This window comes from Mesoplodon bidens (genome assembly GCF_964165515.1).
Source record: "Mesoplodon bidens genome assembly, chromosome: 4".
Lineage (NCBI taxonomy): Eukaryota > Metazoa > Chordata > Mammalia > Artiodactyla > Ziphiidae > Mesoplodon > Mesoplodon bidens.
The window spans coordinates 35,837,633-35,862,425 of NC_138160.1; the positions used below are offsets into that span (position 1 = coordinate 35,837,633).

The window sequence follows — 24,793 nt, forward strand, 5'->3', positions numbered from 1 at the left end:
TTAATATTACATGTGATATATAAAATATGTATTTACATATATACATATATATGTTCTATATTTTTATTTTTGTTCTAATGGTTATCTTTGTACTAGTACCTTTGTGGGGTTTTTTTTAATTTATTTATTTTTTTTTGTGGTACGTGGGCCTCTCACTGCTGTGGCCTCTCCCGTTGCGGAGCACAGGCTCTGGACGCGCAGGCTCAGTGGCCATGGCTCACAGGCCCAGCCGCTCTGTGGCATGTGGGATCTTCCCAGGCTGGGGCACGAACCCATGTCCCCTGCATTGGCAGGTGGACTCTCAACCACTGCGCCACCAGGGAAACCCCAAGATGAACATTTTTTTTTTTTTTTTTTGTGGTACACGGGCCTCTCACTGTTGTGGCCTCTCCCGTTGTGGAGTACAGGTTCCGGACGTGCAGGCTCAGCCGCCATGGCTCGCGGGCCCAGCCGCTCCGTGGCATGCGGGATCTTCCCAGACCAGGGCATGAACCCATGTCCCCTGCATTGGTGGGCAGACTCTCAACCACTGCACCACCAGGGAAGCCCGTGTACTAATACCTTTGTTAATGCCCATTTCCTTACTTAGATTTTTTCCCCCTACCTTCTCTGTCACTTTTTTACTGACCATTTTTACCTCTCTCTTTATTTCATTTTCACTATTTTATCTGTTTTAATTTTTGCTTATGTGCCTCATTATATTCTCAGTCTAAACTGTTCATTCCTTGGTTATCATGCAAGGAAGGATGATTTTTTTTCTTTATCTTCATTTTTTTCCCCTGTGTTGTTAACTCTCATTTTACATCTTCCTAACTTTATGTTCATTTCCATTTTGAACTTTTAAATATATTGTTTGAGTTTTTTTTCACACCTGCAAATGCTTGTTTAAAGATAATTAATTTTGGCATATTTTGTTATAGTTTTTCTCTGCTTTGTGGTTGTTTTTTGGGAAGAATTTTCATCATCTGAGATGTTTTGATTTTCATTTTTTTTGTTTTCTATTACAGTACTTTTAATATAGATGTTGTCTTCTATATTCTGTTAATTTTAGGAATATCTTACATTTTTCTAGGCCAGCATTAACAGTTGTTTGTAGAAAAGGATGAGTTTGATGGTAAATTAGATTTCTTAGCTCAAGAGAGCCCTCTTCTGTTGGCATGGTGAAGTGCATCTTATTTCATGAATGTCTACATTCTTTGGGTGGCAAAGGAGAGAGGATAATGAAGTCTTCTGATGTTTCTATTTTATGTTAGTGTAGAACTTTGAATTTTTACCACTTATTTCCTTCTTCTCTTTCACCCTCAAATCCACATGAATCCTTCCCCTTAAAGCTATTTCCTTTCCAAGTCTTTCCCACTCTTTTCAAGAAGGGGTACAACTCCCACCTGTGATTGCAATTTCAAGGCTCTCCCTCTCAATTCCACACAGCCAGTACTCTGAATATCCAGGTGTCAGATTTATTCTCAGCATTTATGCTCTAAGGGTGGGACTCTATCTTTTGGAAGATAATTATATCTGTATTCCACACCTCAAGTGCCCACTTGTTGCTCTACAGTGGGCTCCAGAGGTGGCTCTGCTTGCTTATGAATGTTTATTTCCCTAGTTACTTGTAAATTGAAGTATTCTGTTTTTGTCATGCTGTAAACATGGGTTATTGTGGTTTTATTTATTCTCTCTGATTTGTATGATATTCAGAAGGTGTATGGAGATTCTAATTTAGATGACCCCATTATCCTGTGGGATTCTAAAATCAGATCAGTTTAAAATGTAATCGTTAAGCAGGTCTTCTTTTTTTGAGCTGCAATTTCCTCCTTATAATTTTCATATATCAATTCTAGTTGTGTCTTCTGAGGCAACGTAGAATAAATCAAATTTCTCTCTTATGTTCAAACAAAAACTGTTTCACAGCCCATAAAACCTCTTCTCTGGAATAACCGTTCATTGATCCTTCAACCACTACTCAGGTGGTAAAACTTCAAGTCACCCCTCCCTGCATCTGATCACTCTCTTTATCAAAGAAACTAACTTCTCAGGTTCATTGTTTCCTATACTGTATTTACCAGCATAACTTGAGGACATTATTACTATTGGAAGAAGCTAACAATAGCAATTTAAAAGTTCACTCTTAGAAGAATTACTTTCCTTCATCCAAATGTAATGATTTACATAAAGCAATAAAGGAAAATTGAAAATGGGAAAAAAACATGTTTTATATTTTGCTTTCGAGAAAGGACAGTCATCAGTTGGCTTATCCACAAACACAGCAAGTATTTATTTTGACTGGAAGAACAGTTAATGTGTCTAAATGTTTCTAACCAAATTAGCAAATAAAAAGTAGAATAGCCTGAATGAATATGAATACTTATGAATCTCTTAATTAGGAGTCTAGTGCTGCAAACTGAATGCTAATGAAGTAAAATAGCACTGCTTTGCTTGTTCTCAATTTATGTAACACTGGCAGCTATGCTTTTTATATAATGATGCCAGCATATCCTAGGTTGCTAAAAATTTTCAACACAGAGCACAGTATACTTAGAGTGTTCAAAGAGGAAGATGATAGGAGAATGTGGGGAAATTGGATGGGGCGGTGGGAGTTGAGAAGGTAAAATGAATGTAGGATTTTCTTACCAGCTTTGGGAGTGGCTATTTTTGAAACCGAAAATGGAACTGAATGAAGCTAAATGATGCGTTTTCCCTATGTGACTTCTCTACCTCAACTTCCGATGTGATCTAGTATCTTTATTAAAGAGCAAAGAAATAAACCTGAAGATTTGGATACAGAAAGAAATATCAATTTAAGTCTAGAGGATATGGGAGCTTTGCACTTGGAGTGCTAGTTTTCTAGTTTAGAGGTGTTCAACTTTTGTTCAGCTTTGACACATGAAGGATGATGTTCCTCTGCATAACACAAGGTATTTGCATTATTTAGACTTGCCCCCTGTAATTCTACTTCTCTTTCTCTTTGGAAATATTGGGAGGCAAGTGAAATAAAGTGACTTTATTATGGGATTAAACTTGAATCTTATCAAATTTGTTTCAAAGTAAATCATCATCATGGTAAGAAATAACTTGATGTATGGTAGTCTCCAAGTACTCTACTAGGCAGGCTCTCCCAGACGTAATAGAACAGAAGGGCTCACAGACCAAATCAAGATAATTTAATCATGCCGTTAGTTGAATCAATTGAAAATATACAGCAAGAAGCAAGGGGAAAGAAATGAGGTAGGTTAATATACCTAGGATAGGGTTCAAGCAGGATAAAGGTACTATGCTACCTAAATCCTGTGTTACACATGTTCATAAGTTCTCTTTCTATCCCTCTCCCCCTCACTCTCCTTTTCCTTCTCCCCTCTTCTTCTCCCTCCTTCTGCTCTATCCACCTCTCTCTCTCTCTCTCTCTCATATATGAATTTCAAATTAAGATGCTTAGTAATTGGGGCAGTATAACCAATCTCCTTAAAGCATCAATCCCTGAGCAAAGCACTGAATTATATAATCATGATGCATCATCCACATCTAGCCAATCCCTCTATTCTGAATTTTCAGTAAAAAGCTTTAGTTATTTGAACACCAGCTGTTGGCCTGTTCTCAATACTGCAAATAATAGAAGCATTTATAAACCACTCATGTTGCCTTTTTTTTTTTTTGGCCGCACCACACGGCATGCAGGATCTTAGTTCCCCAACCAGGGATCAAACCTGTGCCCTCTGCAGTGTAAGCACAGAGTCTTAACCACTGAACTTCCAGGGAAGTCCCAATGTTACCTTTTTTCAGTGTACTTCGGAAGACAGGATATTACTTTTTATTTTAATCACTTCATATCTTTGATTGTGACAAATATGTTTGTCTGAAATCTGAAGGATATCCAAAAGAGAGACATCAGAGATTAATCTCAATTACTTAAATTCTTAAATTACATTTCTGGATGAAAGCTAAAACACAGAAACTAACAGTATAAAATTGATAAATGTGGGGTGTGAGTTGCATATATTTATGTTTCTTCTAGAAAAATTCTAGAGAAAATGGGCAAGGCTACATTACGTAGACAAAACAGTGCACAAATTTGCGAAGTTTTTTGGCAACTAAAAGAGTTTTTAGACATCCTATGTTACTTCCTCTCCAGAGCAGAAAGTAATCATAGGGAATACAGGAACATCTGGTCCTGAAGGTAAGTAGTGTCAGAGAAGAATTTTAAAAAGGAGGAGAAAGTCGGTAAATAGGGGTAAATATAATAGGGTCAATGCCCCTTTCTATGCCTTTTCTTTTTTGTGTGTGCATGTTCCTGCTTATGGATTGCTTTGCCCACTTCAAAGTCCATACTTACTATTTATGTTATATTCTAAATTTGATATCATACAGGACCTAGAGTATTCCTACTTGAGTGCGTCTGAAAGGAAAAATCAGCATTTCAGTCATATGTGCAGACTACATAGATTTAAAATATTTTTTAAAAGCATGATACAAAGATTTCTGTTTCTAATCAAGATGGAGAGTAAATTCAGAGGAACATAATTTATTTTCCTGCCTAAACAACAAAAAACTGGGTAAAATACATGAAAGAACAGTTTTTAAGACATTGGACATTGGGCAGTAAAGGGTAGTGATTCCCTTTGCTATATGAACAGATGAGATGAGACCTATAATTGTTCCAGCTTATTGCCTGCAGATTTCCCAGGCCAAAGGGAGAGAGATCCCAAAGCATGGAGGTCTCCCTAAGTTGTAAAGATGAAGCTGGAAGTCTGGGGAGACCAAGGAACCAAGAGCTCGGAGGAAAGAGCCTAACAGAGGAAAGAGCTGTTCAGAGACAGGGAGAGAGATCTCTGGAGATCTACAGAGTCCTCCATGAGTCTTCAGCTGAGTACTGATCACTGCATGAGGGTCAGGAAACTGCTCAATGCAGAAAGGATTAGAGGGAATAATACCCAGTGTTTACAGAGGGTACCAGCCAAAATGGAAAACCTCATAATTTGTGGAATGTTGGGTAGAGTACTCAGAAGTGTTTTGCCTCAGTAGCAGCAAAATCATTCCTAAACTAAATGCTGCTCTGGTTCCTCCTAACAGTGCTTATAAGGAAGAGCTGAATGGCTCAAACTGTTCCTAAATAACAACATTATCACAGAATAAAGCTCAATAATATTTATAGGAATTCAAAAATATACAGCATTCAACAAGATAAAATTAGTAATGTCCAATAAAAAATTATCAGCATGCAAAGAAGAAAGATACTATGATCCATAAGAAGGGGTAAAATAATCGAAACCAATCCAGATGGGACACAGAAGATAGTAAACGAGAACAGTAAACATTTATTATAACTATATTCCCTAAGTTTAAGAATCTGGAGTAAATACTGCACAGGTTAAGTAAAGACAGAAAATGTTAAAAAGACTCAAATTGGCCTTGCATGGATTAAAACTGCAATGGGTGAAATGAAAAACATACCAGGTGGGATTAATGATGGAGTAGACATTGGAGAAGAAATGATTATTGAACTTGCAGACATAGTAATTGAAACTATACAAATGAAGCACATTAAAATGACTGAAAAAAACCCACAGAGCATTAGTGAGTATTTAATATTTCTTACAGTGCAGGTCTGCCAGAGATGAGATGAATCCTTTCAGTTTTTGCCTGCTTCCAAATGGCTTTATTTTGACTTCATGTTAAAAGGATATTTTTACTGGATATAAAATTATAGATTAAATTTTTCTTTAAGTACTTTAAAAATGTCGTTTAATTGCTTATCCCCTTTATTGTTTTTTCTGATAAGTCAACCATTATTCTCATCATTGTTCATTGTATGTAATATATCTTCTCTCGTTTTAAGATTTTATCTTTATGCTTTAGATTTCAGCCATACAACCATAATATGCCTAGGTGTAATTTTCTTTGTATTTACTGTTCTTGGGTTTCGCTGAACTTCTTAGGTCTGTGGGTTGATCTTTCCTCAGTTTTGGAAAATTGTCAGTCATCTCTTCCAATATTTCTTCTGCTCTATTCTTTTTTCTTGTTTTGGGTCTCCAGCTACACAAATGATAGCCTATTTGATTTTGTTTCACAGTTATTGGATGTTTTGATCCCCCTCCTCTTTAAATTTTTCTCTTTGTGTTTTAATTTAGATAATTTCTATTGTCCTCAAATTCACTGATTCTTTTATCTGATGTGTTCAGAATGCTAATGAGCCCATCAAAATAATTCTTCATTTTATATTTTATTTTTCATTTTTAGGATTACCATCTGGCTCCTTTTTATAGTTTTCATTTGTATCAGGAACAAATTCCCCATCTGTTTATACATGCTATCCATCTTTTCCATGAGATTGCTTAATATATCTATCATTGTTATTTTAAATTCCCTCTGATGATTCTAACACTTGGACCATGTTTGGATCAGATTTTTGTGTATGTGTGGTACACGGGCCTCTCACTGTTGTGGCCTGTCCCGTTGCAGAGCACAGGCTCCAGACGCGCAGGCTCAGCGGCCATGACTCACGGGCCTAGCCACTCCGCGGCATGTGGGATCTTCCTGGACCGGGGCATGAACCCGTGTCCCCTGCATCGGCAGACGGACTCTCAACCACTGCGCCACGAGGGGAGCCCTCTTTTAAACAATTTTGAAGGCAATTTTATGCAAACAGTTCAAAACTGGTTTTGAGTGATGGCAGCATCATTGAAATAAGAAACCTCTTTCTTATGATGGCTGTTTAATTATAGAATAGCAATTTAAGCCAAATATTTTTAAAAAATATTTGTTTATTTAATTATTTATTTTGGCTGCTCCAGGTCTTAGTTGCAGCACGTGGGATCTTACTTGCGGTATGTGGATGTCTTGGCTGCAGCGTGCAGACTTCTTAGTTGCGGCATGTGGACTCTTAGTTTTGGCATGCATGTGGGATCTAGTTCCCTGACCAGGGATTGAACCCGGGCCCCCTGCACTGGGAGTGTGGAGTCTTACCCAATGGGCCACCAGGGAAGTCCCTAAGCCAAATATTTAAGAAGAAGTAATCTTAAAATCCATTTTCATTGCTCATGAGATATCACCTCACACCAGTCAGAATGGCCATTATCAAAAAGTCTACAAACTATAAATGCTGGAGAGGGTATGGAGAAAAGGGTGTTTTCCCACTGTTGGTGGGAATGTAAGCTGGTATAGCCACTATGGAGAACAGTATGGAGGTTCCTTAAGAAACTAAAAATAGAGTTACCATATGATCCAGCAATCCCACTCCTGGGCATATATATATCCAGAGAAAAACATGGTTCAAAAGGATACATGCACCCCAGTGTTCATTGCATCACTGTTTACAATAGCCAAGACATGGAAGCAACCTAAATGTCCATCAACAGATGAATGGATAAAGAAGATGTGGTACATATATACAATGGAATATTAGCCATTAAGAAGAATGAAATAATGCCATTTGCAGCAACATGGATGTACCTGGAGATTATCATAGTAACTGAAGTAAGTCAGACAAAGACAAATATCATATGATATCATGTTAATGCAGAATCTAAAAAAAATGATACAGATGAACTTATTTACAAAACAGAAACAGACACACAGACTTAGAGATTGAATTTATGGTTACCAGGGGGAAGGGTGGGGAGGAGGGATAGATTGGGAGTTTGGGATTGACATATACACACTGCTATATTTAAAATAGATAACCAACAAGGACCTAATCTATAGCACAGTGAAATCTACTCTATATAATAACCTAAATGGGAAAAGAATTTGAAAAAGAATAGATACATGTAGAAGAAAAAGAATAGATATGTATAACTGAATCACTCTGCTGTACACCTGAAACTAACACAACATTGTTAATCAATTATACTCCAATATTTTTAAAAAATCCATTTTCATCGCTCGTATATCTAGCCTTGAATACCTGTTTTTAAATTACTTTAAAATATTTAAGATTTTATTTTTCCTTATACTGAATAATGCAATACAATTGATAATACATATTTTCTCCATTTTATGATTTTCTTTGTAAATACAAAAATAGATTTTTTTTCTTAGTTTAATTGAAAACATATCATAGCCATCTTTACCTTGTTTACAACTGACTAATTTCAAATGAAGTGTTTCAGGAGGAAGATAGACATTCCATTCATGAAAACGAAAGTGTAAATTTTTACAAAAATTACCACGGAAAAGTGGAATCAGATGTGACACAGCTCTCCCTGCAGAGGGCAGCACTCTGTGGGAAATCGGAAGTCATAGGAGAATGCTTCTGAACTTTTGCCTCATGTACCAGAGCCTGGTCAAAGCATTGAGAAACATTTATTTTAACTGAATTTTAAAGTCATAAAATGATTGAACGTTTCTTCTGAGTCTGAATATTCTGGCTAGGTGCTTATTTATTTGGTATTTTTTTCTGTCGATACCAAAATTTAAGTACATATAATAATTATGACTTACTGTATATTTACTGCTTTCTGTGTAAGAAACAATTTCTTTTAATTATTGAAAATGATTTTTGAATATCGTTGGCATCCTCATGTCTTGAAAATTGCAGGATTTATTGCACAAAGCCATGTTCACAGTATTCTTACATTTTATGATTTTATGAATGCCTATTATGTCCCCATGAAGGTGTTTAGTTCTTGTTTTGTTTCTAAATCTTGTAGACTGTTGGTTTTTTTTTTTTTTTTTTTGACTGCGTTGGGTCTTTGTTGCTGTGTGCAGGCTTTCTCTAGTTGCAGTGAGCAGGGGCTACTCTTCGTTGTAGTGTGCAGGCTTCTCGTTGCGGTGGCTTCTCTTGTTGTGGAGCATGGGTTCTAGGTGTGCGGTCTTCAGTAGTTGCAGCACGCAGGCTCAATAGTTGTGGTTCTCAGGCTCTAGGGTGCAGGCTCAGTAGTTGTGGCACATGGGCTTAGTTGCTCCGCGGCATGTGGGATCTTCCTGGACAAGGGCTCGAACCCATGTCCCCTTCACTGGCAGGTGGATTGTCAACCACTGAGCCACCAGGGAAGACCCTAGACTGTTTCTTTAAGCCTTTTACATATATGGAAGTTTTCTTTTTCCGTTCATCAAGTTCCAATCCAACAAATGTGTTGTTTTTGAGCATTTTCTAAGTGCAAGCTCCTTTGCAAATGCTTCTGTGTCTGGCTTATTTTAGTTGTCCTTACTTTTATCTTCTGCAGTTCAATTATACATGCGTTGACACTTGGTCAGATACAGCAAGCAGAGGTTAGTGCCTGCCAGCAGCATCTTGCAATTGTACCTCCTATATAATGCCTAATTTAACTTTTTCCATTCATCTCTTATTCTTTTCTTATTATGAAATATATGTACTTACAGAAAAATTTATAAAATATATCGGAACTGTCTAATGAATACTTATGAAACAAACTCTGGTATGACCCAAGTCAAAAAATAGAAATTTTGCAACATCCAAGAACACCCACCTTGTTTGTGGCTTCCTTCCTAATTATAATTCTATCCCTCCACTCAGGAAGTATCCACTATTCTGGCTTTGTGATAATCATACCCTTCTTTTCCTTTATGCTTTTACAACCTATATGTGCATCTCTAAACAATGGCCTGGTTTAGCCTGGTTTGAACTTAATATGAGTGGACTCCATACTGTTGGAATTATTTTTATCTTTCTTCTTTTGTTCAATATTGTGTTTGCAAGGTCATCCATACTATAGCATTTTGCGTACCATTTTCTTAGTGATGTACTCTTCCATTGTATGCATATTTCACAACTCATTCATACTATTGTAAGTGGACATTCAGGTGTTTGCAGTTTTTGGTTACCATAAATAACACTGCTACAAATATTCTTATACATGTATACTAGTGCATATGTTTACATGTTTTTAGGGTAGTACTGGGATACTTTAACGTTTCCCTCGTGAAACACCTCTTGGACTTTGATATCCAAATTTCAGAATGTAAGTGTCCTTGCAATATACTTGTTAGCTGACTTATATGAAAAATTGTATTTATGTCTCGCAAACTCAATACTACATTTTAAACAAAACAATGTGTGTGTGTGGGAGGGGAAGTCTGGGTTATATTCCAGGTAGAATTGTTAAGTATTAATGTTTTGAAAGGTGTAGCTAGAATCACTGAAGGGCATATGTGATGGTTAATTTTATGTGTCAACTTGACTGGAGGCGTTGCCCAAATATTTGGTTAAACATTATTCTGGATGTATCTGTGAGGGAGATTCTGGATGAGATTAACATTTGAATAGACAGACTAAATTAAACAGGCGGCCCTTTCCAATGTGGGTGAGCCTCATCCATTTCATTGAAGGCCTGAATAGAACAAAAGGCTGAAATAAAGGAGAATTTGCTCTCTCTGCCTGTCTTCTAGCTGGAACATTGGTCTTCTCCTGCCTTCACACTTGGACTTGGACAAGAACTACACCATTAGCTTTCCTGGGTCTTCACCAGATTTCTGGGTTCAACTGCAGATCTGGGAACTTCTCAGTCTACATAATCACGTGAGCCAATTCCTTATAATAAATCATGTATGATATATTACATCAATTGGATATTATATATCCAAGTTTTACTTCTCTGGAGAACCTAGACTAATACAGCATGTTCTGCATACAAAGAAACAATTTGAAGTAACTATATTAGTCATTTAATGAATACTTTATATGCATTTTACTCTGAATTAGTTATGTTTTAGGAAACTGGTGGATGTTTTAGGTTGATATAAAAACACTATAATTTTCCTTATTTAAAATATTAAGAAACAGACTCTCAATTAGCATTTATTTTTAAAATGTCTCATTTACAAAGATAAATTTCTGATCTTAAGTGAAGAATACCTAAAGTGGGAAATGCTATACCTAAAATGGAAATGCTGGGTAATAGATTGTGTGTATCTTCAACTTGGCTAGATAATGCCAAATTGTTTTCCAAAAGTGAAGTGTGAATATTCCCACCAGGTGTCTATGGTACTCCTGTTGCTTACATCCTCACCAATAGGGTAACCAAATATCCCAATTTTTGAGGAAGCGTGTTGTTTTACAGAAAAATGCATTATAAGACATAGAAGGGACTGTGGAATTAGAAAACAATAATTTCACAGAAATTACATTAATAGATTGAGGGAAGGATTATTAATCGGTGTCAAGATCATTAAGTAAATTGTTTATGGAAAACTGGCCATTGGTTAATCGTTAAAAGAAAACCTCACACATTATTTTTTAATCACAAGGGGAAAATTTTATCTGTACAGTGGAGGGGAAAACAAAATAACTTAGTATAGGAATCAATCAATCATAGTGTCATTAATGTTTGTTAATCAGATATTGTGTGCCAGATATAAAGCCACATGAAGTACACACCAAGGCCTGTGAATTATTCTAGGCAAAAATATTTAAATTGGGTTTATTAAGCCTCTAATATAATGTACAATTTATAAGAAATGCAGGATAGAGACTGACAAGTTAAATGGTAGCATAGCAAAGAAACCAGAAAAATCCAGGGATATTCTGCAATAGGTAATTGACCTGGTTCTTTAAAAAGTCATGATTGTGAAAAAGAGATTATAATCTATTACAAGAAACTTAAGGGACATAAAAACCAGATGAAAGTTCGATCCTACATTTGATATTTGAATGGACAAACCATCTGTATGTGATATTTTTGGATCAAATGGGGAATTTTGAATATAGTATAAGTATCGGAAGAGATAAAATGTACTGAAAGAGAAAGTAGAGATTACTTACTGAAAAAAGTAGGTTGAGGAAGAGTATGTACAATACGATTTTGTATTGATATGTAACTACAAAGGTGTGTGTGTGTGTGTGTGTAAAGACCTGGAAATATAGGCGTTAATTAGTAGTGATGGTCTCTGGTGGTGAAGGATTGATTTAATTACGCTTTTCTAATTTTCTACAATGCACATGTGCTGCTTTTCTAATAATAATTTTTAACTAAGTTATGCTTAACATACAATGTTATATTAGTTTCAGGTGTACAGCATAGTGATTCAATATTTTTATACATTATGAAATAATCACCCCACTAAGTCCAGTTACCATCCATAACTACACATGTAATAATAATTTTTGAAAAATACAAGCTAGATAATAAAAGGTTACTCAGTGTAATAGATCAGTATTTTTTAACCAATTAATTTTAATGGAGTGTATTTCCTGGTAAAAATTAAGACATAAAAGATAAGTATTTTCTATCTAATAATAATTCTGTACATGACTAGCATTTTACATGCTAGATAATCTTCTTGGAAATAATGATTACCTTGATTATTATTAAAAAGGCCACTCTATAGGCTCATAAGTCATCTAGTGTCTTCCTTCTTGATTATGTGCATTTTAATGATTTTAAAATAGGTAGAACATGTCTTTCTCTATGCTTCTAGCAATTTATAGTTTTGGTTCCATCATTTTCATCCCTGTTATATTTAGTTTATTAAAGCAGAAATAAATTGATTAATATAACTTATGAAGAGTTTGCAGATAGCTGTCTATAATTATGAATAGAGTTTTATGCTCCCATGTACTTCATTTTACATATATATGTTTTTAAAAATGCACCTCTTCTTTCTCCCACTGACTCTTGAAAGCCTGGATTATAATCTGTCAGTTTTAGTACATTCTTATCTACATGAGAAATTCTTTTGTTGATTGATATAATCATAAAACAATGATCAGACAATTTTAGTGCATTATTCACTTTATATTCATAAAAGTGAATAAATAAGGTTTTTTGTCCTCAAGGAGATCCCAATCCAGAAGGGAGAAGAAGAAAAAAGGTGCTATATGGATCTATAAACAAAATAATTTCCAAAGCAATAGAATTTCATTTATTTTCTTCAGCAATATATAAGTATTTATTAGGTTCCAGGTTCTGTGCTAGAAACTGGGCTTCAGAAAGAAAATATACAGTTTCTTCCTTTGAATTGCCAATAGTCTAAGATAGACTAATAAACAGATAAACAGACTGATCACAATCAGTATGATTAGTAGCACTTAATCAGTGGTTCTCAAATAAGGAAGTATTTTGCCCTGCAGAGGACACTTGGCAATGTCTGAAGACATCTTTGATTGTCATGTCTGGGGTGTGTGTGCAACTGGCACCTGGTAGGTAGTGGCCAAGGATACTACTAATCATCCTACAATGCACAGGACAGCCCTGCACAACAGAGTTATTAGGTCAAAAATGTCCGTAGTGCTGCTCTTGAGAAACCCTACACTAATCATTGAGTGTTTTTGGCTTATGTAAGAGAATTGTCTAACCCAGTGAAGGTAAGTAGGGGAGAAGGACATGGAATGCTTTTATGGAGCCTGCAGCTGAAGTTTGAAGGACAAGTAGAGGTAACCAGGCAGAGGACACCAGATGTGTCACCAGGGGTGTGTGAAGAGAGCTATGGGAACATGCAAGAAGGAAAGTCTAATTTGGGGGGATGATGAGGAGTGGGCATGCATAGGCAACTGTCAAAGAAGGCTTCTCGGGGATGTTTGAGCTATGTCTAAAAGGATGACTAGGAGGTTGTCATGTGGACATAGGTATATGGGGGATAGTGTTGGAAAAGTTCTTGAATTTTAGTTTCAGATTGAGGTTTGTAATTCTTCCAAGAGTCATTTTGAGAAGTGGTATATTTAGTCCTATAAAATAACAACAAAAAAACCCTGCATATGACAATAGTAATTCATTTGCATCATAAGGGGTCATCATATTTTAAAGATTATGTATTTAAGAAAATAGTAGAACTCAATTGCAATGATGAATATATGAGAATATTCATTGCAGCTTTAGCTTCCAAATATTTGGGAATTTTCCAGATATATTTAAAAAATTGATTTCTAGTTTAATTCTATTATGATCTAAAGACATACTTTTAATAATTTCTATTCTTTAAAATTTGGCAAAGTTTGTTTTATGGCCAAGAATACTGTCTATCTTGTTGAATGTTCCACGTGCACTTGAAAGAAAAGCTTACTCAGATGTTGTATGGAGTGTTCCATAAATGTAAATAATATGATATTATAGTGACATATTGGTTGATAATGTTGCTTATGTCTCCTGTATCTTTACTGATTTCCTGTCTTTGGTCTAGCAATTACTGAGAGAGGAATGTTGAAATGTCAAACTGTAATTGCGGATTTATCTATTTCTCTTTTTAGCACTATCAGTTTTTGTTTTGTGTATTTTGAGGTTTTGTTATTAGGGATGTACACATTTAGAATTCTTAGGTCTTCTTGGAGAATTGACCCATTTATTATTATCTAATTTTTCTTTTAAACATTGATAATATTCCTTGCTCTGAAGTAACTTTGTGTGATATTATTAAAGCCACCCAAGCTTTCTTTTGTTGGTGTTTGCATGGTATATCTTTTTTCATCATTTTACTTTTAACCTATCTATGCTTTTATATTAAGGAGATTTCTTATAAATAGCATATACTTTTTAAAACTCCAGTCTGACAATCTCTGTTTTTAATTGGCATGTTTAGATCATTCACATTTTGTCAATGTTGATATGGTTGAATTAAATTCTACAATCTTGCTTTCTATTGTTCCATCTGTTCTTCATTTCTTTCATCCTCTTTTTCTGCCTTCTTTTTAGTTAACTGAACATTTTTCTTATGATTCCATTTTATCTTCACTATTAACTTATTATTGATACTTCTTAAAAAATTTTTAATAGTTGCCCTAGGGTTTATGTTATATATCTTCAATTAATCAGTCTGCTTTATATAATATTCTTCTTCATGTGTAGATTTTGGTTTTTTTTCATTATACAGCACTGACTTTGAAAGAGTGTGTGATCATGCTTACAACTAATTACATTATTAAAAATTCTGAAATCTATACTCCTTCATTTATGTCTAGCAAATGCTCAACAACTGCCTATCAGGAAAAAGAAGTCCTAATATGTAGTGTTTGATAATTTCTGTGACTTAACCTCTCCAACCATGGCCTATTTCTAGCTATTATTGTGACATTGCTGAATGTGGAATTAGGAAGAAATGAGATAATTTTTGCACTGAGCCAGTGCAAGCTGGCTCCAGTACACACTTCTGAGCCTGTAAAGTCCCCTGGTGTTGCTAAGACATGTCCTTGGTTCTTGGTTATTATTTATATTTCTAGGGCCTAAAACTTTAAGTTCTCAGACCTACAAATTTAAATTCCAATATCCAAGGAGTCTGTAACTACATTTCATCCTCTTGTAAGTTTATCTTCTCATATTACTAAAGAGTTCAGGTTCATTAAATATGATCATATCCCCTTCATAGAATTTCTTTCTACCTTCAGAAATACTCACCAGTGGCTCCCATATATCTATTTGTATTAACTATGTCTGAAATCAATCTAAAGGCAAGACAAAACAAGGAGATGCATCAGGCCATTCTGTTTGTGCCAGCTACTCAGGAGTTGGCTGCCCTAGTGTTGGGGCTTACAGCAAACTTAATTTGGGGAAAGGATCTGGGAGGGTTAGAGAGCAGGTTTGCATGTTTTCTTACCAAAAGATTGTGAATCATTGGATTGATATAGGTTAGCCAGAAGGTCCATGTTTTGAAGAGCTAATAATAGCCGCCTTGGTGCTCACTCATAACCAGCTACTGACTCTCCCAATGGAAGTCAAGTGGTGACTATGGCCTAACAAGATGAGATCTTATTTACAATAGAATTGGGGAAATGAAACAAATGTTGAACATTTCGAACCTCCTGGGATAGTCTGCTATGAGGCAGTCTTAAGAGTATTTCAATTCCAATGTCTTTATAGAAAGCAGAATCTGAGCCACTCATGATAACGTTAAAATAAAGATTTGGGGGGAGGAGGTGGGGGTGTGTTGAATAGAAAAATTACAGAAGCTCAACACTTTTGACTGAAACTCAATGCTAGGAGACTGGGAAGTGTCATAAAGAGACTACAGTATATATTCAGGAAAACATTTTGAATAATTGTGAATTTTACTGCACAAACACATAGGTTAATACTTTCTTGTGTTATCATTTCTCCACATTCCAGGATGAAAATAGTAAAAAAAGGGCTGAAAGAAGCTTGAATCTAATTTCTCATTTCTTAACTCCCTTTTCTTTAATTTCTGCATAACACACCATCACCAATATATCAACGTTATTCTAAAGGAGGAAATTGGAATATAAAACACATCTTTATGATAAATAAAAGCATATAGGCAGGAGTTGTAAACCATTTAAATTTCCTTTGGGATAGTGATTCCAAAACATTACTTAGTGAACTGCAATTGCTATTAATCACCTTTATAGCCAAGAAATTCAGATTTTCCCCCAAATGTATGCATTTCTTTTTCTATGAATTAAAGAATATTTACTTAGATTTATCCTAATAATAACATTTTAAATACATGAAAACCATTTTGTTACACTATAGCTACATCCATGGGTTTTTTTGTTGTTGTTGTTCCTATTAAATCATGTGCTTTTTCTAAGATAAAAGGAATACAAACTCAAAATTTTAAAAATTGGAAAATGTAGATAATACTTATAAATAAAACAGAAAAATCAACCATAAACCCAACACTCAGAGAGAACCTGTCAATATTCACAGAATTTCATCTACATATTTTTATGCACATATTTTTAAAAATTGGAATTATACTATATATACAGTTTCAAATACTAACATTTCCACCAAGAATATATGAAAGCCTTTTCCTATCCTATAAAATATTTTGACTCTATAATTTCCATTTGCTGAATCATATTGGATGCTTCATAATGTAAAGCTTCATAATGCAATGATGTTTCAAGTATTCCATCAATAGTTCCCTTTTCTATAATTTCAAAATCCAAACGTTTTATCTTTTATCTTCTAATCTGCTAAATTTTGGTTCATGGTAGGAAAAATTAGCTTTGGATGATTGCACTCACTTCCTCTTTCTTGTCCAGCTTTCTTCTGGGCATGAAAACCCCAAGTGGGAAATGTTCCTAAACTGTATGGAAAAACTTCTGTCCTAAAGAGGTATTTTTGCGTCTTTCCTCTTCACTATCAATGTGTGACTTCAGTCTAATTTTCTCCAAGTTGTGTTCTCTTCAGTAGATTCTCTATCTACCCTTCTTCTCAATTCCTCTTACCATGATTATAGACCAATCTTCATAATTTCCTGCTTGGATTGAACAGCAAAATTCTCCTAACTGATTTCCATGCATCCAGTCTCACTCTTTCCCAAACTCTTTCCCAAACTTCCACCTTTGTGATTTTTTTTTATCATCAAATCAGAGTATGTCATTGCCCTACTAAATATTCCAAATGCCTCCCATTGCCTGCAAAAATATAGTTTGGCAAGACATGTAATTTCCTTCACAATCTAGTACTAACACATCTCTGTATTTATTTATTAATTTATTCAACAGAGCTTACAAGATTATATTTGATACATGAAAGTTTTCATATAGTAGGAATAAATCTTTGCGAATGTTGCCAATGATGACGATGGGTGCAACATTGAAAGAAATAGTCCTGGGAGGCAAAGACAAGCAAAGCTAGTAATAAAAAAAACAGCAACATCAAAAGCTATACTTCAATTTATTTCCTGGAGTTTCTACGATTACTAAAGGATGATGCATATTTAAAGTAAAGTTTAAAATAATGACAAGGGAAAAATTCTAGGCTTAATGGGTATTGCAAAAGAAGGAAATAGGCTTAATGTTATGAGCTATACAGGAGAGAGGTTAAGAGTGCTCTTGAGAAAGTCAGCCTGGATTATAATTTTGGCTTTTCTACTTACTAACTTGAGAGAATTACCTGACTTCTTTGTAATCTGGTTTCTTTGGCCAAATGGATAATAGTAGCGTATTCCTTATAAGCTTGTTGAGAGAACTTAGTTGATTTAAGTACAGAGCTCAACAAAGTAAGCTTTTAATGAAACTCAGCTATCATTGTTAATATTATTATTAACCATTTTTATCTAAAAAGAGAAAATAGAGCATTTTGCTAACTAGGTATAAGGTATAAGAGAGTTATATAAGGTATAACTAGGTATAGGTATAAGAGAGTTAGATGACATAAACCATCGGCTGCTCTGTAGTTTACAGGAAAGCTCCAACTATTAAAAAAACGAATAGGAAAAATAAATATGTTGCCACCTGATTCTTAGTGGAACTTTTCGTTTCCTCCATCCCCTACTCAATTATTTCAAATGTTCTATTTAAAATTTCTGACTCTTTCTTTAAGAGTAAAATGCTACACATCTGATTCATAACATATTTCAAACTCAGCACTCAGTTATGATAGTAATAATCCTTGAAATGATAACTTTTTGGGGTTAAATTTAGAAAGCATTGCACAAGGTTGTATGAGAGCAGTCCCCAGTCCTGAGAAAATTTAGAGAAAATTTTAGAACATGCTCAGGTTAAGCTGTGATATAAAAGCCCTAATTTAACTTGAAATTATTTTCTTGTCCTAGTGTCAATTTCTTTTACCTCTTGGCTCCATTGTTTAGCATAACCACCCAAAGCAAGGTTTACTCTTTTTGACTAAGAGCATAAAAAAGCTATTGGCAGAAACTAACACGACATTGTAAAGCAATTATACTCCAATAAAAATGTTTAAAAAAAAAAGCTATTGGCTGTAAGATTGCTTTCATTTAGGGGGATGTGTATGTGGAGTGGGGGGGAGAAAAAGGAAGATATAAAAAAAAGGAAGGACAGTCATTTTCAGGGAGTTTACTTGAGTTATTTTAAGGACAAATGTAGCCTACTATTCATTTTTTTTCATCATTCTGTAATAAAATTGAACTTTGATGAGCTTAGGTCCAGGGAACAAAATGTGATGCTACCACTTGTAATGATGTATTAAATTCATAGGGTTCTACAATGGAATGATCCCTTTCTTGGAACCGTGTTTGTTTGGGATGTTTGGGTGAACTTTTTGAACTCTACTCTTTTACTCAAGTAACCCTAGGCAAGATAGAACCCAGACCCGATGTTATTATTAACTCTCACCACAAAAATGCAAATGTTCTAAATACAAGGTGGAGGCTTTTGAGTTCTTAAGTACTTCTGTTCTTGATTTTCTCAAGCAAGAAAATAATATAGCTTTTGGGTGGACAAAATAATAAAATTCTAATATTTATGTAAATTGTTTTGATTTATTTTTTTCATTGCTCTTTGTCTTAATATGGAGATGCTACAGTCTTCCTGCTGTTTATAGGGAAAAAAGTCTCCCAGTTTAAATCCATTTAGCTTTAATTCCTGAGTTTAGTTTCATGCAAGTAAATGATATATTCTCTCTAACTAAAAATAAATGAAACAACACACAGGAGTCTGTTTATGAATACAGTGTAATCTAAGAAGGAGCAGTGTTTTTATAGAAAAACCAGACCTTTATGACTGCAATCTAAAAGGGAAGCAATTAGGCTGTTTTTTATTAAGGATTAGTACATCATGTTAGTTTAGAAAGCTTTTTTAAAAATAAAATGGAAATCATAAATATCAGCTCCATCTCAAAACAAAGCAACCATTACTTCTCCCAACCTCACTTTGTTTGCGGCACATCACAGGTTCCTTGAATTACCAATGATATCCTGATGTCTCCTGACCTGGGGTGTCGAGTAACTTTTTCAAAGGATTTTACCAAATATCTGTCTATGTATGCTTACGTATATTCATTTTTCTTGTTGTTGTTGGAGGGTCCTCATATTTCTGAGTCCAGTTTAGGCACTGAAATACTATTGAAATGAAAAACTATACATGTGTGTGAATAAGTTCCTTGTAAGGGCTATTTTTGTAGAGAAATGACCTTGAACCTTTTTGATGTTTATACAAGCCTGAGTGACATTTCATTATAATGTCTTTTGCAGCATCCGTGGATTGAAAAGTATGGTATAGGCAACATTCAGATAAACTAATGAAATATTTGCTTATGTGCAACTTTACCATCTCCATATAAAAAAATGAACCATGTTTCTGTCAGAAGATTTTCATGAGTCATCGTGCAACTCCCTCTCACTTCTCCTGGGTCTGATAGAAAATTAGCTTCTTTGATAGGCCACATCATGGGAAAGCACTGTGAGAGGGGCAAAAGGGAAATTAGGGAACTTCTTGTGTGTTAGCTTATCATATAACATAGCTATATTACTGTCTCTGCATGTTCATTTGGCATCAAGTCCTTCAGGGTGTGGGGAGGAGGGGTGGGGATTGAGGAAGAGATAGTGACGACTGATGTGCAGGAGGATGTAAGTCATGTGCAATAACTTTTTTTTCCTTTCTATCTCCTCCTCACTTAATTACCACTTGTCCTATTGCTCAGGCCAAAAATCTTGGAAACAACCTTGAGTACTCTCTTTATCTCACCACCACTACTGATTTCTTAGAAATCAATTGGTTCTAGTTTTTAAGCATAATTTTCCAACAGACAAAAAAAAAAAAAAAAAAAAAAGATATAGGAGATCTGAACAGATCTTAACTACTTAACAGAGTGTAGAACACTGAACCAACAATGACAGAATTTATTTTCCATCTAATGCACATGAATGTTTAACAAAATAGACCATGTGATGCATCATAAAGTAAGTTGAATACATTTCAAAGCATTGAAATCTTTCATTGTATTCCCTGACCACAGTGGAATTAAATGATTTAAGAAAGTAAACAATGAAGCCACTACGATGCCAGCATTGCGCACAATACTAGTGAACCTGTTGAATCTCCTTCATGCCAAAGAATTTTCAGTTTGCATTATCAGGGCTTGTGACTTAGATAGATATTATCATTGACTATCCTTAATAAGAAGTGCTTATGAGGGCTTCCCTGGTGGTGCAGTGGTTGAGAGTCCGCCTGCCGATTCAGGGGACACGGGTTCGTGCCCCGGTCTGGGGAGATCCCACATGCCGCGGAGCTGCTAGGTCCGTGATCCATGGCCGCTGAGCCTGCGCGTCCGGAGCCTGTGCTCCACAACGGGAGAGGCCACAACAGTGAGAGACCCATGTACCGCAAAAACAAAAAAAAGAAGTGCTTATGAAAAAGTATATTCAAATGTCAGCAGTGGAGAAATAGCTTAAGAGGCTGACTGATTTTTGTGTAAATAAACGCGTTAGATATGATTAGTGTAATTAAATTTGGAGTGATATTTTAAAGCCAAAATAACTATTAATTCAAAATTTAGCTCAGAACCCAGCATTCTAAATTCCCTTAAGACCTTACCTAGTAAGCTGCTGTACAGACAAATGGGAGGACATTAGGTTGCTAGCTGATTACTGTAATTTAGACAATTTTCTTTAAAGTGCTCTTTGCATACATAAAACTATATTTACCTTGGGGGCTTATTTTAACCTGACCCAATTAAACAATTTGAAGATCACAACCAGTTAAAACAACAGCAGGAGTCAGGTGCTTTGTTGCCCTGTGTTATTTCCTTATTGTATTTCTTGAATTGCTCAAGTCAGCTATATCTACTCAGTGATGATTTACTAATTCTAGAAGCATCTCTCCAAAGTACCTTCCCATTACCTCCTTTGTCAGCACCTGCTCTTCATTCATCCTAGCTTAAACATTCCACCTTTGATTCAGACTAAAGATTACTATAAAAATTCACATACCCAGGAAGCTTATTTATGAGCTTCATGACTCCTCAGTCTTGGCAATCTAGGCTTTAGCATCAATTTCTTCAAGACTAGGGGAGAGGAAATATGGCAGGGACACAATGTGTTTGCCAGGCAGGTGCACAACTGCTCCAAAGGGACCTACTAGGTTACAGTAGTTATGTCTGAAGTGGGATTTAGATCTGGGCTAGCATTGTGATTCCTTCCTTTACTTGGTGCAGCAGTACCATCATCATAAAAGTGTACTTAAAATTTTAAGATATTACTAAATAATTTTAAATATTACACAGTTAAGTGGCTAATTTCAGTGATCCTCCCTTGACCTTCCCACTCCTTCTGTGATTGCATTTCTCAGATTCTGTATGTCCGAGGTACCAAATCTATCCCTTTGGCATGCTGCCTGGTTTTGAAGGTTAACACCTGGTTTGGAATGTTAAAACCTGGAATACTGTCCGAAGGGAATTTTGACACATACCATTCATTAATTCACTCAAAGAAGTTTTCAGTGTGATAGGCAATCTGACAGACATTGGGAATATATAGAATAGAGATTTCAAATTCACTGCTTTATGGCACTTAACAGTGCAGTGCAGGGGTGGGGACATTTATCAAAGTCCAAACAAATGTGAAAGAGAAATATGATGACTACTTTGAAGAAGTCTTGGTGGTGGGAGGTTCAGAAAAGCCTACTCTGAGAAAATAATGTTTGAGCTAGATCTGAAAAGTAGGTGCTAACCAGGGAACCCCCTCAATATCTGACTAATTCTCCAGGAATAGTACCAATTACTTAATACTCTGATGGTTGCAATTTTAGTTATCATTATTTTGAACATGCATTTTACAATGTTTTCTCTTTCTATGATTATTCTTAGTTGAGAAATAACATTATTTTAATAGTATTTTTATTGAACCATGGAAAGAGAAGCATGGGGGAAAATAGAGAAAATGTATGAATGGGTACTCTTCATTCTCCTGGCTTTTGGACCCATTAGTTTTAATATCAGTCCAGGCAAATTTCTTTAAACTTTTATGGAAGGAGTAGGGATCAGCCACCAAGGAGCACATATTTTCTGCCCCCACTGAATATTCTTCCCTTTTGAAATCTAAATTTATATTGTCTTTTCTCAATTCCATTGTCATGAACTCTATCCTACCACATCTCCAGCACAGAACCCCATTAGATGAACTAAATAGGTTTCTCAGAGTGTAGCTCTCTGCCTCGTCATCATCCTGGATGAGTCAACATTCATGTTAATGTCCCTTCTGATATCTGACCTTTAGAGTTCCTCAGTCCCTGTTAAACCCCTGACCTTTGGTTCTACATAAGCCTCCCAAGATGACACCCTGGAGCTTAACATCACTGAGACTCTCTTGCAGTGTCTTAAACTATAAACTTTGTAACTTTGACCACAACCTACTTAGTGTCCACCAACTCCCTTACTCCTACAGAAGTGGCAGTTTAGTTACTATCCCTTTATGTTCTCCTAATTACTAATTAATTTAGTCTACTCCTAGCCTAGGATTAGGTTGATGTTATCCCCCCAGAACTTCCTAGTCTTTTCCCTGCTTGACAGTATTTTGAGAGCTCCTTGCAAAAGCTTAGACCTTATTAACTTACCCCAAATATATAATTGTTTGCTCTTCTGGGTTCCTGAACACTGGTTGAGAAAGTAGTAAACCATGCTGATTGGTCTCTTCAGATTTCTGCTATTCGAACTCAAATGGATCTTCATTGCTACTTGACAGTTCTTGTATTAATTCCCTTTGGACTCTGATATATATCTAGTTATTCTAGACCTCTAGTTATTCTAAACCTTTTTGCTCTCTCCTGAAATCCTTAACCTCAACTTCAGCCCTGCCTTCTCACTCTCAGCAGGTAACTGTCTCCTAATTCATAGTGTATTTAAGAATATACATTGTTTTATCTTAATTAAAAAAATATTCTACATACCTTCATTTTCCATGTCCTTTTAAAAAGAAATATTCCTCCTCTTTTTTTTTTAATAAATTTATTTATTTATTTTTTTTTTTTTTTTTTTTTTTTTTTTTTTTTTTTTCTTTTTGCGGTATGTGGGCCTCTCACTGTTGTGGCCTCTCCCGTTGCGGAGCACAGGCTCCGGACGCACAGGCCCAGAGGCCATGGCTCACGGGCCCAGCCGCTCCGCGGCATATGGGATCCTCCCGGACCGGGGCACGAACCCGTATCCCCTGCATCGGCAGGCGGACTCTCAACCACTGCGCCACCAGGGAGGCCCTATTTATTTATTATTTATTTATTTTTGGCTGCATTGGGTCTCTGTCGCTGCGCACGGGCTTTCTCTAGTTGCGGTGAGTGGAAGCCACTCTTCACTGTGGTGCGCAGGGGCTGCTCTTTGTTGCGGTGCGCGGGCTTCTCACTGTGGTGGCTTCTCTTGCTGCAGAGCACAGGCTCTAGGTGTGCGGGCTTCAGTAGTTGTGGCTCCCGGGCTCCAGAGCGCAGGCTCAGTAGTTGTGGCATACAGGCTTAGTTGCTCCGTGGCATGTGGGATCCTCCTGGACCAGGGATCGAACCCATGTCCCCTGCATTGGCAGGCAGACTGCCAACCACTGTGCCACCAGGAAAGTCTCTCCCTCCTCTTATATAATAAATACACACACTGTTCTATTTAGATTTTTCTCTATCTATCTCTTTATATGTTGTTGGAACTTAGTACAGAGTGGTTTTATTTGAACTAATATTAGGTTTAGCAGTCAATTCAATCCCTACCTGTGAAATGAAAGCATACTCTTTGTTTATTTGGGGCACATGAGTAATGATGATTTACAAACATTTAGTGGGTGTGAGAACTTAGGAGCTGAAGTCAAGGTTCTGCTGTGGCTCTTTTGGATTCTTGATGAAACTATACTATCTTTTGCCCTTACCTTCCACCATTGAAGAGGAAACTTGAGGAGGGCAGAAGAGGCAGAGTGGGGTCTCCTACTCAATACTGTGATCCTGGAGCAAATATTTTTCAGCTCTATTATTATGAAAAGGAGGTAATGGTGAAGCTGTTAGGAGCCAGCCTCGGTCTCTATGAAAACTCTTGATAGGATAGCCAATCAAAAGTTTACATGGGGCTTCCCTGGTGGCGCAGTGGTTGAGAGTCCATCTGCTGATGCAGGGGACACGGGTTCATGCCCTGGTCCAGGAAGATCCCACATGCCACGGAGCAGCTGGGCCCGTGAGCCATGGCTGCTGAGCCTGCGCGTCCGGAGCCTGTGCTCCGCAATGGGAGAGGCC

General features: G+C 36.1%; 1 protein-coding gene across 5 annotated transcripts in view; it reads left to right on the top strand.

Annotated features, from left to right (window-relative positions):
- Window positions 1–24,793, top strand: part of FBXO4 (F-box protein 4) — a 371,317-nt gene that overhangs the window by 27,675 nt on the left and 318,849 nt on the right. For 4 of the 5 annotated variants that reach the window (XR_014015785.1, XM_081233546.1, XM_081233547.1 and 1 more), the window contains exon 6: window positions 10,339–10,468. Coding sequence is in view for 3 of the 5 variants with exons in the window: in XM_081233546.1 (XP_081089672.1) it covers window positions 10,339–10,468 (130 nt within the window). In the remaining 2 variants the exon portion in view is untranslated. Of the gene's footprint in view, window positions 1–10,338; window positions 10,469–24,793 lie in introns of those variants that run through there. The other variant, XR_014015786.1, reaches the window with a different exon arrangement.